General features: G+C 35.1%; 1 protein-coding gene across 1 annotated transcript in view; it reads right to left on the bottom strand.

The window, feature by feature from the left end:
* Positions 1 to 12,350, bottom strand: part of LOC106661135 (guanine nucleotide-binding protein G(o) subunit alpha) — a 111,902-nt gene extending 99,552 nt beyond the window's left edge. The window contains exons 1-2 of the mRNA XM_014384351.2: positions 11,906 to 12,350; positions 11,310 to 11,352 (exon numbers count right to left, since the gene is read on the bottom strand). Coding sequence (XP_014239837.1) covers positions 11,310 to 11,352; positions 11,906 to 12,023 — 161 coding nt within the window. The 5' untranslated portion in view covers positions 12,024 to 12,350. The remainder of the gene's footprint in view (positions 1 to 11,309; positions 11,353 to 11,905) is intronic.
* Positions 12,351 to 14,683: the final 2,333 nt, after the last annotated feature.

The raw sequence follows: 14,683 nt of genomic DNA, 5'->3' as shown, positions 1-14,683 counted from the left end.
TGTTGAAAAGGCACGTTCAGTTGACATCGAGGTGTTTGTTTATATCCTCCAGGTTGAACGTACACACCGCAATCTCGGCAGTGTGTAGGCGAATGCCGATCCACAGAAAACACACACACCAGAAAGCGATTAAAGATTATGCAAACTAATCTACTGTTAACTGCATGAGAGGAAAACGACCCCACGGCGTGTTAAGTGTTTTCCATTGTATACAGGCATTTTTACATACGGATGAGATATCTGGCACGTCGTACGACGATCGATTTGGTCCAGAAGAACAGAGAGCAAGTCGGGAGCAGGCGCGCTTTCACGAACACTTAATATTTTTGTAAAAACTCTTAATTTCATAATTATTTACGGTTAAAATGGTTAGAAAAAAAACAGCGTAGAAAAATTAAGTTATTTGATATCATATCGGTTGGTTAATTGCTGTTGTACCACGTACATCAAATACTGAAATCCTAATTTAAATTAAATACCAAATTTTGCAACCAAGAAAAATAGGCAAAAAAAGATCAGACAATCCGACGAAGTCTGGGGCCTTGGCCGTCCCAAGTGAAAGCCGGCCGAATAAATAATTTCTGGAAATATATTCAAAGGGGACAAACTGCCAAATAATGACTTGTGTAAAAGCAAGTTGTTACGGACGAAAATTTAATGAACACCGTTCTTAGAACAAGGAAGGAAAATTGGATTGTTGTACTACAATGAGAAATGGTCGCTGAGTCAATAGGACAAAACAACCCAGAATTGGAAGAAGAAATTATTATAGTTCAAGTTCTCCGTCAAGTTCGAAGTTGGACGAACTTCCGTCTCTAAGTGACTTACGACGACGCTAGGGACGTGGGATCACAGATGATGCATTCAATTTTTTTGATGATACGAGATAAAAAATATCTTGGACGTATGTACGAGCGTTCTTACCAACGGGCCCCAAGAGCAGATAAAAAATGTCTTTATCTGACTTTGTTGTGCATATATTTCAAATTTTATTACATATCATTCGATTTGGTTTTTTACTCAGGATAGGAAAATAATATTCAAGATCGTATTAAATGAGATAAGATATATAAAATGTCTCAAAAACCAAAACAGGCTTTCAGGAAAATAGGCCAAAAAAACTTGTTTTATAGTGAAAAAAAAAGTTCATATTCATTTTAAGCACTCTTTAATACCCTTAAATTATAAGCACAATAAGAAAATAGACACTTTTCGCCTGGCTTCTCTCATTCTTGCCAAAGTTCGGTGTCTACCATTAAAAATTCATAGCTCGTTTGGATTTTATCCAACAATGTTTTTCTAACTTGGATACCTCCTACTTCATCCTATGTCAACAATTTTTATATTTTATGCCATTATAAATGATAAAAATTGGAATTAAATCAACAAAACCTTCTCAAATTTTTTATTTTTTGTCTCAGGTTCTAATTTATTTATGGAAACCAAGTTCATGTCATTACGTGCAGTTTATAGGGTTCTAAAACTTTGTAAAGTTTGATATAAACGGGTTGAGTCGTTTCAAAGTCATCTCCGGTTTCGTGATTTTTGAACAAAATCGGAAGGAGATACGAGAGATTTTATTTTAGAAAATATTTCTGACTTCGTTCTGAGTTCGTAACTCGAGATTATTATACCTCAGTCGATCTATTATTTTATCTCGTATGATAAAATAATATCTGCGCTCGTGTAAAATGACATTAAGTAAAAAGTTCATTATATTTAGTGGTCTATTGACCAGATTACTTCTTTCAATGAATTCATTTTTTTATGTAAGGTTTTTGGTTGAAATGAAAAAGCTAGTGCCACGAGCGGGATTCGAACCCACGACCTTCGGCTAGCCAGCTAGCCAAAAACCTTACATAAAAATTAATTGGTCAAGCGGACCACGAAAACTAGTGAACTTACATAAAAAGATTAATTAATTGAATAAATTAAAAAGCTTCACAAACAATAAGACCTTTTAAAAAAACTGTTTTTACAGAAAAACTAATTCAGATTCGTTTTAAGCACCATTTAAAGCCCTTAAATACGAATTTTCTTTGCACTCACAAATAAACATTTTAGGGCTAGTTCGCCGAGGGCAATTTTGTTCTTCCTAATTCCCAGTGTTTCCACTTAAAAATTCATACATCCTCTGGATTTTATCCAAATTCAATGTTATGACAACCGCTGGAAAGGTGAACGTTTCTACATTCGGCTATGTCAACAATGTTTAGATTTTATGTGATTGTAGGTGAGAAAAATAAGCATTAAATCAACTAGTCAAACTTCTCAACCTTCTTCTGCCGTTCAAAAGACAAGGACCCGCATCAGCTCAAAAACATTCTCGTCACCCGGGCCACTGTACAGAAAAAAAAGCAAATGTACCTAAGACCAATCCGACCAATGTGACAATATGTGATCTGGGCGCCAGACGTTCAGACAACTTGATTCTCCGGCTTATAACTAAAGTTCCCCGGTAAAGAAATGCCAATTGGCACTACAATCCGATCGTACCTAAGTTTCTAAAGTTCTGAAAATCTCCTAAGATCTATTTATGCGAGAAGAATACGAAAATCCAACGTCAATCCGACATTTTTATTTATGGAAAAATAAATGTTATTTATAGCATTGCAGCTAAGTAAAACTCTTTGCGGATCACTAACAAGTAAACACCGCCCCACATGCATATCTATTTTGTAATAATAAAAAAATAATTAACCAATCTGACCTGTTTGTGTACTATGGTCGTGCCAAAAGTAACTTAAATAATAACACATAAAATGAATAGGGAAATGCCGAAACGTGTCTGACAGGCCGAAAAAGCGATGATAGGCGGACCCAGCGTGATAGGAAATGATCAAGCTTCAGGTCGGCTTAAGATCCGATTGATTATGCCCAATCTGTCAGACTATTATTTATCGAACCTGATCTGACACAACGTAACCCTTGTTTCGAGACGCTGTTAATATTGAATTTTTCTCATGAGGCTTACTGACTCTTCCGGCCGTCGCGTTTAGCATTTCTGATTAGCAGTCAATCACCCACGGTTCGATTTTCTCGTCCGGTCCAATAATTATATACGAGGGCATTCGAGAAGAATAAATTATTCGACGAATGCGTTTTTGTAATTAATTGGACCATTTGAAGTGTGTTGATTGAAGATTATTTTAAGAAAGGGATTTAACGGTGAGTTCGTTTCGGTGTGCACACTCAACCCCCGACCATCAGATTTCAAAAATCCCAATAATTATATACGAAGAGGCAAAAAAATTCCGCCTAATTGATTTTTTTTTTTAGTTTTTTTTTTTTTTTAGTTTTCACGATAAAAGAAAATTCTGCCCATAATTTGTCTTATTGTTTTTATTAATAAATATTTGTTTATGCTATGTTTTAAATTGGGAATATAACATTAGAGGTAAACACACTTAATCCTTAATGCAAGACAAAGATAAAGGATTTTTAAATGATTGCTTTTCACCAGATTTAAAATGTTTATTCAGTCTCATTTGAATCCGGAAGCAATAAACTGTTTAGTGTTAATCTTTGTTTTCTTAATTTCAATTTTTAGATTTAAAAATGCCATTTAGTGTTGAGGATGTTGTGCGTGTTGTGTCACTTATTGATGATGGACGTTCCATCAGGCATGCGGCTATTGCCATCGGAGTTCCCTACATTTTTGAGAAACTGGGTCCTACCATGGAAGGTCCGGTTTTGGACGCCCTAGGGTAACAGAACCATAAGATAACCGTTTTTTGACTTTGAGAATTTTGTGAAACCGGCACCTTACTGTTGTTCAAGCGATTCATCAGCTACAGGAAATTCGAGGCCAAATTTCTGAACGCACTGCTCGAACAAGATTAAATCAGTATGGGCTGATGGCTTTTCAACCCGTAAGAGAACCAGAATTGATCAGAATACGCAGAGTTGTACGGCTCCCATTTGCTCGAGAACACAGGCATTGGTCTTTGGACGATTGGTCTGCTGTACTTTTTACAGATGAGTGTAGATTTGCTCTACGATCTCCAGATGGGCGTGAAAGAGTGTGGAGAAGTAAATGAAAGGTACGAAGACTGTAATTTTTCCCAGAGTCAACCTTTTCAACCAAGCTCAATGATGGTGTGAGCGGGAATTTCAATGGAGAGTCGCACAGAGGGGATTGTTGTTAGTGGAGAGTCTTTGACGGCCACTGGCCAGGTGGATGAAATTTTGGAACATCATGCGTTGCCTATGCTCGATGAAAGCAGCGACAATCCTATTCTAATGCACGATAATGCCCATCCACATGTCGGTCCCATAGTACAAACGTACCTTCACAAGCATAACATCAGGTTCTTAGTCTGGCCAGCCCGTTCTCCAGATTTGAACCTCATCGAACATTTATGGGATAACCTCAAAAGACCAATAAGAGAACGTCCATCACATCGTGATACACTCCACGATGTTGGAAGGACTCTTCGTGAAGAATGAACTAACCTCCAGCAAAGAGACCTTTCCAGACTGGTAGAAAGGTATGCCGAGGCGTCTTCGAGATGTAATTAAGGCAAGAGGAGGAAATATGCCATATTGAAATGTTAATTAAAAATCTAAAACAAATTTTATCTGTCCGTCTTTTTTTAAATTTTCCTTAGCAATTTACTTTCTTTTCTTTTGCTTTTTTAGACAGAGACTCAATTATTGAACGTTAAAAACGTGAAACTTTGATAAATATATAAAAATATGTACAAATTAAGTTATATTTCAAGTGGGTGTAATTTTTTCCAGTCTGTGTATATTTATCCTATTTCCGGAAGCATTGTCATTGTCATGAATGCAATTGATTCAAGATAAAGAATTCAAGCTCAAAATTGTCCCGAGTCGGAATTCGTTTTTCGAAGACTGTATACAGTTGAAATTGGAAAAAAAGTGAGTTTTTGTATATTCTAGCATTGACGGAATATAAGGACTAAACTGGATTTTCATGTTGGCTACGAAACAAAACTAAACACCTCATTTTTCCGGTGTTGGAGATATGGGTCTTCATGAAATAAAAAAACATTTAACACTTATTAATTGATTAAATTTTCTCCTTTCAGGCAAACATAAGCGAAAATAAGGATGAGGTAGCAGATCCCAACCAAGCTCGAACAATTTCTGACGAATTATCCTGCTGGAAAACAACCCCCTTGTGTTTAGCTAATTTTTAGTCTATAGCTAACTTAAATCGTTACGATTGTGTGAATTATGCTGTAACTTAATAAACAGGTTGAGCAAAAGATGCTCGTAATAAAGCATGCCTTTTGTATCTCAAAAAATATGGATTTTCTTAGAACGTAATCTTTTGTACTGTTAATAATGTATCGCTGCGTTTTCCCCTGGAATTTCACATGACTAACTGCACTTTTATAGGACTTTTCATCCCCAGTTATCGATCTTTGTAAAAATGGTTCCTTTACCTAGAGTTTTAGGAGGGAATCGCGGTCTACTAAATTCTTCCCAGTTAATGTGTCTGGAACCCCCCCGCCCCATATATCGCTCATACAAACGTATCCAGCTGTAGACAGATGATTTGAAACACATGTATGAGATATGTTAAATGACGCTGCACTGTATCTTGAATGTGGGTTATTTATGAGAAAAGCTTGAATTTAATCATCAACGGTTGGAAGACGATCGTTTACATCGTACAAATCAATAACCATCGCTTTCGAACCAACTGAACTTACGAACCATTTTTCTTAAGCATCACCATCACATCATAAATTTTCATAGCAGTCTGAGCAGCGGTTTTCCCTTTAAATAATTAAAAAATTCACCCCAATTTATCACATTCATTTTAAAATTAGCAAAAAACCTTATAAAATTACTAGTTCTTGAACGAAACCGATGAATAAAAAACACCTTACTAAATTTTCAGAGTGTGTAAAACAAATATAACTAAATAAGAATTGTTTCAAAACACAAGAGGGTTTAAAACATATTGATTTTCTTCGTGTGTTTTTATATGTAATGATGTAGATGGCCATATGCACTTGGATATGACTTGGTGATATTAAAGCTTTTCCAACGTTATTATTGGGTTGTCCGGAAAATAATGCAGGATTTTGGTATTAAACAAAAAAAAAGAAACTAGNGAAAACTTAAAATCCTGCATTATTTTCCGGACAACCCAATATAATTTTTAAATGTATTTCGAGGTATTCACCTTCCTCCCCATCAGAATTTATGTGAGGCTCAACAGTGAACTAAATTAGTAGGAGACGACTTCTCAAATACAGTGGGCCGAAAAATTATCATACACTTGGTTTTTTGGCTGGTTTGGTTTTATATACAAACCTTCTTTGGAAAATAAACTTGTCGATTCAACAATACGTTTCACGTAATTATTTATTTAAATAAATAATTTGGCGTTCCATTAAAATACAAAAAATAATGTAATTTACAATTATTGTTATTTTTTAAATATTTGTGTGGAATCTCTTGGCATTTTTATTAAGATGGCATTCATTTTACGAGGTTTAGTGCCCCTTCTGGTCTGATTTCCATAAATGCCATAAATTTTGGATTTTTCTCTCCATCATGACTCACAAAATTTTGAATTGGGCTTATTTCAGGGAGAGTGTGGAAGTGTGGGCAAAAAGTTACAAATGCTGTAATTGAGCCATAATTTTTCCATTCTGGACGTATGTTTTGTGTCGTTCTTTTTTTAAATATATAATTATGGCAGGGTATGTCCACATATTTGGAATAACTTCGCGTTTTTTTGTTCATGTTGGATGCCCAAATTTTTCTAACGATATTATAAATTCACCAGTTTTCGTGGTCCGCTTGACCTAGCCGAAGGTCGTGGGTTCGAATCCCGCTCGTGACATTGACTTTTTTATCTCAACTAAAAACCTTAATTAATTGAAAGTTATTACAAATGTTTTTTATTTAAATGCATTGCGAGGCATACATCAACTTCTTCCTCAGTCGAATTTATTTGAGCCTCAACGTCTCAAGGGAGGACTATTCATATACAAACAAATTATTCATTGTAACTGAAACCTTGTTTGGACAATAAACTATACGATTATTATTTTTTAAATCAATAATTATGTGTTATATTAAAATGCAAAAAATGACATTTTTGAACGACAGAAAAATTGTTGACACACTCATAAATAGACTGAAATAACCAAGTTTTTAGGAATTGTTGGGGTAAGAAATATCGCCAAATTGCAAATGAATAAGATATAAATATTTTTAATTATTATTTCTATAGATTTAGGTTAATCAAATCAAAAGAAGTTTCGTTATAAAAAATCAAATTGCCTCGATATTTGAGCAAAGGTTTGTACGTTAGGTAAACAATTTAAACGTTCAACAAATGCAAAAAGACCCGGAAGACCGAGGAAAGCTTCTACGACACAGGCTTAAGACAAATCCGATAATAATTGCACATAAAGACGCGCCTTGCTTCACCTTTTGGGATCTTTGGACTCAAAGTTTCCCTAATCGCTTCCACGAAGCGGTATACAATAGCGAAACGGGTTCAGTAAAAATTCATCCTTTTCATAAGTAGTATAAACAGGATAAAAAGGTTCAATTTTACTCGAGGACAAGTCGATAAATCCCTGGACTTCTGGAAAAATATTATCCTCTTAGATAAAAATAACTTGAATATATACATTGTTTCTCTTTTTAATGATCTGATTGGTGGTTCGTTTGGAGGAAATCGAAACTGAATTAGACGTTAAAAATACTCGATGGTGTGGGTCGTAAGTGCTATAAGAATCGGCGAATTAGTAGTGATAGAAGGTATTCTGAATGTTATAAGATATCTGCCATAAAAAAATAAAATGAAAACGCACAGAAGTTGAGGATCCAAAACACTTCTTCCTCAAAACTACACAAAACATACAGCCAAAATAACCAAAGAATGGCTTATTTACAGCTTCCACAACCTTTTACCCACTTCCACACACTCTTGAAATAAGCCCAATTAAAAATTTATTGTCCACGATGAAAAGAAAAATCTAAAAATGTAAATACTCTCAAGGAGTGAGCATTTAAAAACCCTCGGAAAATGCATCCCACGAAAGTTACAGACCAGAAAATGCGAGGGATTGCAAAAAAATAAAAGAAATTGTAAATTACATTATTTTTTTGTATATTCACGTAACACCTATGTTATGCAAGAATAGAGTAACGGTCGAATACCTTTTCAGTTGTAGAAGGCTTGACGAATATGGATAATATTTTAGCATAACATCGGACCTGTGCATAGTCTTTCATAGTCACAGCTGTTCGGCTACCTCAGGGCGATAGGGATTTTTAAATGTATATAGTGTTTATGTGTGTTTGTGCTGTGTATCTGTTGTGTTTATGTAGATTTATTGGAATGAATGTAATTTATTAGCTTGAAAGGAAGGAGTTGTTCAACGAGTACCCTGGGGTGAATGTGTGACGTCTGAAGAGTAAAAATATTTTATTAGCGAGAATGGAGTGGGTTCAATCGAGGAATATCGAATAATCCGGGGAGTGAATGTGACCAGACTTAGTATGTTTATATCAGGTGGTATATGTATTGTATGTTTTGTGTCTATTCTATAGTTGACAGCTTGAGGTACAAATGAGATCCAAGCATTTTAGGATATCGACGTATTATACATATAAAAGCAGAGAGTTAGTAACTAGATCGAGACGCTCGAATGTTTACTTTTTAAAACAAAACATGTGAAATACCAGAAAAAGAATGAAAACACGCCGAGGGCCGGCGATGACCTCAGCTGTTTGTCGGCCCATAAACCTCCCACTTTATATAATATGAAGTTAATTATTCTTTAAACAAATATTTACATAAACATTTTGTTGAATCGTCGAGTTTATTTTTCCAAATAAGGTTTTTATATAAAATAAAATTAACGAATAAAAAACCAAGTGTATGAATAATTTTTTAACCCACTGTATTTGAGAAGTCCTGTACTACTAATTTTGTCGACTGTTGAGGCTCAAATAAATGCTAAAGAGGTGGAGGATCGTTAATACCTCGAAATGCATTTAAAAAAATCATATAAGGCTGGAAATGCTTAATGTCATCAAAACCAAGTGCTAATGGACATCAACATCACGACACATCAAAAAACACGAAGAAAATCAATATTTTAAAAAATCCTCTTGTGTTATGGAGCAATTCTTATTTAGCCATATTTGTTTTATGTACTCTACAAATTAGAGTTCGAGATCTAGGATTTTCATACGGTTTTTTGCTAATTTTAAAATGAATGTGATAAATTGGCATTTTCATCATTTAATTTTTTTTATTATTTAAAGTGAAGACCGCTGCTTAGACTGCTATGAAAATTTATGATGTGTATGGTGATGCTTAAGAGAAAGGGTTCGTAAGTTCAGTGGATTCGAAAGCGAAAATTATTGATTTGTACGATGTAAACGGTTGTCTTTCAACCGTTGATGATTAAACTCAGGCTTTTCTCATAAATCACCCACATTCAAGTTACAGTGCAGCGACAATTAACATATCTCATACATGTGTTTCAAATCATCTGTCTACAGCTGGATACGTTTGTATGAGCGATATATGGGGGGGGGGGATTCCAGACACATTAACTGGGAAGAAATTATTAGCCTGCGATTCCCTCCTAAAACTCTAGGTAAAGGAACCATTTTTATAAAGTTTGATAACTGTGGATGAAAAGTCCTATAAAAGTGCAGTTAGTCATGTGAAAGTCCTGGGGAAAACGCCCCATTATTAACAGTACAAAAGATTACGTCCTAAAAAAATCCATATTTTTTGAGATAGAAAAGGCATGCTTTATTACGAGCATCTTTTGCTCAACCTGTTAATTAAGTTAAAGCATAATTCACACAATCGTAACGATTAAAGTCAGCATTAGACCAAAAACTAGCTAAACGCAAGGGGGTTGTTTTCCAGTATGATAAATCGTCAGAAATTGTTCGAGATTGGCTGGGATCTGCTACCCCACCTTTATTCGCCAAAAATTACCCCTTTTGATTTTCACTTATTCCAGGCTCTGGAATTCTCTATTAATGAGAAAAAAATTTCACTTGAGTTTGATTATTTTTTAAACAAATAAAACCAAGTGAATCTGATGACCCACTGTAAATATTACTGAGGAGGCGACTGTTTAAATTTACAAAAAAAAACATAACATTGAAAAATGTTTACTTATTTCCTTCCTACGGACTTAGTTTACTAAACGATAAATCTCGCTCGGCAATCGCAGTGCTGTCGTTTTTGTAATTAATCGATTCAATTCCTTCGACGCTAATCTTAAGGCTTTAAAGACGGGATTACGAGCCCGGGTCCCAGTAGAGATAAGTACATCCGTTTTGGAATATAATCGCTAAGTCGCCCACTCCGGGGGGTTGGGGAAAGGAATTCAAAATTTCAAAAATCAAAAGACCATTGAAAAATTGCCAGATGGGCAAAGGACGTGCCGAGCATGCGTCCTTTCAAGGTTCATCGTCATTTTCCTGATTACAGATATGTATATTCGGTATTCATGCGATTGTATATCAAGCAGGAACGACCCGCGTGCTTTTCTGCGGTATTTTCTTTTTCTCGAGGGTATCGTTTGTAAATATGGAACCGTTTAAAAAAATGTTCGATCGAAGATAGAAGACAAACGCTCTGGAATTAAGGGATTAATTTTAAATTCAATATCAAAACGATACTCCAAAGGGCAAATAACAAGGTCGGATTGTTTAAAAAAAAAAGGAATTTTGAAGAAGAAAAAAATCTCGACAGGGAGGACTACCGCAGTCTGCGAAACTGACCTCCGCCATTTGTAAAACATAAAATATAAAAAATGAGAAGAGTAAATAAACTAGCCCCCCTCCTGAGTACAATAGACGCAAAGTTGAGGCAATACCGCATCTACCAGAGAGCTGTTTAGATGCGATACTTGCTAAAACCCTTCATCTGCCATGAAATATATAGATGAGGACTTTTTTCGCATATTGAAACCCTCTACACACTCCGTGACTCAGTGAGAGAGGAAATTTTCGGGGAAAAAAATAGGGATGCGAAAAAGGAAGTCGGGACTTAGTCGTACGTCTGTAGAGAAGATCCGCCGCTCCCTTTTCCGACTAAAACGAAACAAAACCAACGAAGATCAATTTCGTTACGCCCCCCTATCAAACCCTCCGAATTAATATTATTCGCGTTTCGGTACGTCATTGATTTTCGATAGGAACAGCCCAGCCATGTGGTCGCCGCTCGCGAATCAAGCATGCGTACCTTCGTGCTATTTTTTTTCTTTAATTTGTTTTAATTTTTATCTTATTAAAAGGGCGTCAAAACAGTGTAGAAAATTAAATCAACTCACTTCATTTGTTTTACAATCGTCGACTTTCCGGATTCTCCGGCACCTGAAACAATCGAGAGATTCATTAAAAAGGAAACAAAGGCGATTAATTAACATCGCATGTCAAACACAACAGGCGGTGGCACAGAAAAGCCGCAACGGTTCTCGTTGTACATAAGATTTTTTTTAAACAATCCCAATGGGGAGAAAATATGTGAAAAATATGGAGCTGAATGGTGGGCAAAATAGGTTCGAGCTCATCTGTAAAGGTGCGTAAGGGAGAGAAGAGATTAATCGACCCAGCCGCCATTCTTACAATTTCATTCATGACTTTAAAAAAAAAATCAGGAGTATATTTATTATATTTTTTTTACAATATAACTTAAATGCGTAAAAATGGAACAGACGGTTAAAATGAAATCCCGCAATTTCATGTGGAAACATTCGGGCGCGACTTTGCTCCCCCCCTTGCCGGTCAAATTCAAAAAACTGAGGGGCGATCCCAAAATGAGAATGACTCACCCCTACGAAAGTCAATTGTTCAAATTACTACGAAATTATCCGGGGAATAACCCGATAAGGTTTCGGTTTTCCATCGTGGAAAAAAATCTACATACCGAGTAGTAAGAGTTTGATGTCTTTGGCAGCTTGAATCCCATCTTCTTTCAGGTTTTTCTCGATCTGCTTGCTCCTCGCCAGAGCCGCTCTTTCCTCAGCAGACATAGCACAACCCATTTCGGTAAACTTTCAAAAAGTAATTACCAATAATTTATTTCACCGGAAAAAAAATTATTGGTCCACTTGGTTTCCTTCACTGAGCACAGTATCGCGCGCTCGACTCTGAATCGACACTGTTCGCACAAAACATCAACAGATACTTAAACGCTTCATCCTGTTTATTAATTTCCCTCTGAATTTGAACTATTTATTGTACTATATCCTGCGACGACGCGTAATTTTTTTTGTTTTTAATTTTTTAGCCGAAGTTCGATAGGTCAACTATGCGGAGTTGTACATCGTCGAGTCAGGTACAAAAGTAAGCTTTACAGACGAAGCAGCACCGACCAATTGGGGAGGGCGACTTTCCAGTCTGGCCACAGCAACCGGCCGACATTTCCCCGTCTTATCTCCTGCTTTATTTAAAGCTCCACCTCGCCAACGTACAGGTGTCAATCCTATAAACAGACATAAAATTTTTTACCGGCCGGACCAGCTGTAGAAACAGCATTCGCAGCATCTACACAACATAAATACACAGCCAGAAATTTTACTAACAGAAAAAAAATCAAGATTGTCCTTTCAGAGAAAATTTTTTTAACGAATCTTGTGATTCCTTCCTAAAAATTGGATTAAATAAAATTTATAAACTGAATCTGATACGGTCAGACTCGACTAATTTTTATGTGCAACTTTTTCTTTGTAATTTCTTTTCCAAGAATACGAATAAGTGGTTCAAAGTGACTTTGAAACTTTACAACAGTTACAACTTTACAATTTTACAAGTTTATTGCAAAATAAAATCCAGGCTGTGTAACGAATCGTTTGTACAGTGAGAATCGACTAAATTTTTTTGTGCAGCGTTTTCCTTGTAATTTGTTTTTCAAGCTTACTAATGAGCGGTTCAAAGTGACTTACAAACTTTACCACACAAAAGTCCAGACTGTTAAACGAATCGTTTGATTCCTTCCTAAAAATTGGATTAAATAAAATATATAAACTGAAATAAGGTCAGACTCAACGAATTTTTATGCGCAGCTTTTTGTTTATAATTTATTTTCCAAATACATGAATGAGTGGTTCAATGTGATTTTGAAACTTTACTACAAAAAATCAAGGTTGTCCTTTCAAAGATAAAATGTATAACAAACTTTTTAATTCCGTCCTAAAATTTTAGTAAATAAAATATATAAACTGAAATATCAGACTCGACGAATTTTTATTTGTAATTTATTTTCCAAACATACGAATGAGTGGTTCAAAATGATTTTGAAACTTTACGACAGAAAATACAAAAATCAAGATCATATGACAAATCTTTTGATTCCTCCCTAAAAATTTCATTATATAAAATATGTAATTTAAAATACCGTGTTTAACAAACTATATGACGACACTCATACCGTAATAATTTTTTAAAAAATTTAATTTAATTTTCCTTAAAATTTATTTTCATAAATAATTTATTTGTAGCCTATAAATATAAAAATATCATATATTGTATTATTTAAATGTACAGGGTGTCCCGTGAATAGAAGTCAATACTTCAGGAGAATACCCTTCAAGTCAAATTATTGACTAGACTAAAAAGTCTCTATTGTCTAAAGACCCTTTTACAATTGTATTTACGATATTTCACTTTTCAGATTACTTCAACCTTTAACAACTTTATCCCATAACGTCCAACATATCTCATAGAATGTTAATCCTTCTGTAAAATTGATAACACCAATAGAAAAAGCATTAACAACCCTACGAGATTCATTTTTTTATTAGTAACGTTAAGCAATCAAAACACAAAATGACTTAGAAGATAAACTTTTACGAGTTTCCAAAGTTCTTTATAAAAGACTAAAAGTTCTTGTCTAAAGTTAAGTAAGTTTTTTTGGTTCTGTTAATAATGAAAGATATGGCGCTTACAGAAAAGTTGTCCCCACAAATGAGCTGTATATACCTGTTCATACACCTTAACCTAACGTTAACCCTACCTAACCTAATCCTAACCTAGGGATAGGGATAAAAGAGTCGGCCTTCTGCACCTCGACGTGAGTAGATCTATTGTGCTCAATCCTAACCTAACTTATTCCTAATCCTAACCCTAACCTAACCTTTCTTTACCAAACGTAACACTAATAATTACCTTAACCTTAACTCAACCGAACCTTACCCAATCCATGCACATTCTACAGTAAAGGAAATTCATCACGCAAAAATATTTTGCCCAAAAGCATCCTTGTTAAAAAAATTTTAACTGTAGGAACTTCGAAAGTTTCCATAGTCCTTGATCTTGCAATTCGTCAAACAAACTTCTTAACTTAAAAAGTTCTTGTCTAAAGTTAAAGTAAGGTTTTCTTAACCGTACATACTGACAGATATGACGCTTACCGATATGTTGCCCCTACTAATGAGCTGTAAATACATGTACATGTACCCTAATCTAGCCATAATCCTACTTAACCTAAGGTTGAAGTAACCTGAAAAGTGAGATATCACGAATACAACTGAGAATCAGACATTGGACAATAGAGACTTTTAGTCTAATTTGACATGTAAAATAACCTCCTGAATTGCTTTTCTGCTTCTGAAGAGTATACTTTCAGGTTAAGCGTAAAACTCCAAAATTGTACCGTATTCCAGCAATATTCCAAGGTCATTTAGTTGGTAAAAGGAGTCGAGTA

Source organism: Cimex lectularius, unplaced genomic scaffold (assembly GCF_000648675.2).
Source record: "Cimex lectularius strain Harlan isolate CLEC.00 unplaced genomic scaffold, Clec_2.1 scaffold60, whole genome shotgun sequence".
Classification (NCBI taxonomy): domain Eukaryota; kingdom Metazoa; phylum Arthropoda; class Insecta; order Hemiptera; family Cimicidae; genus Cimex; species Cimex lectularius.
This window is presented reverse-complemented; position numbering and strand designations above follow the sequence as displayed.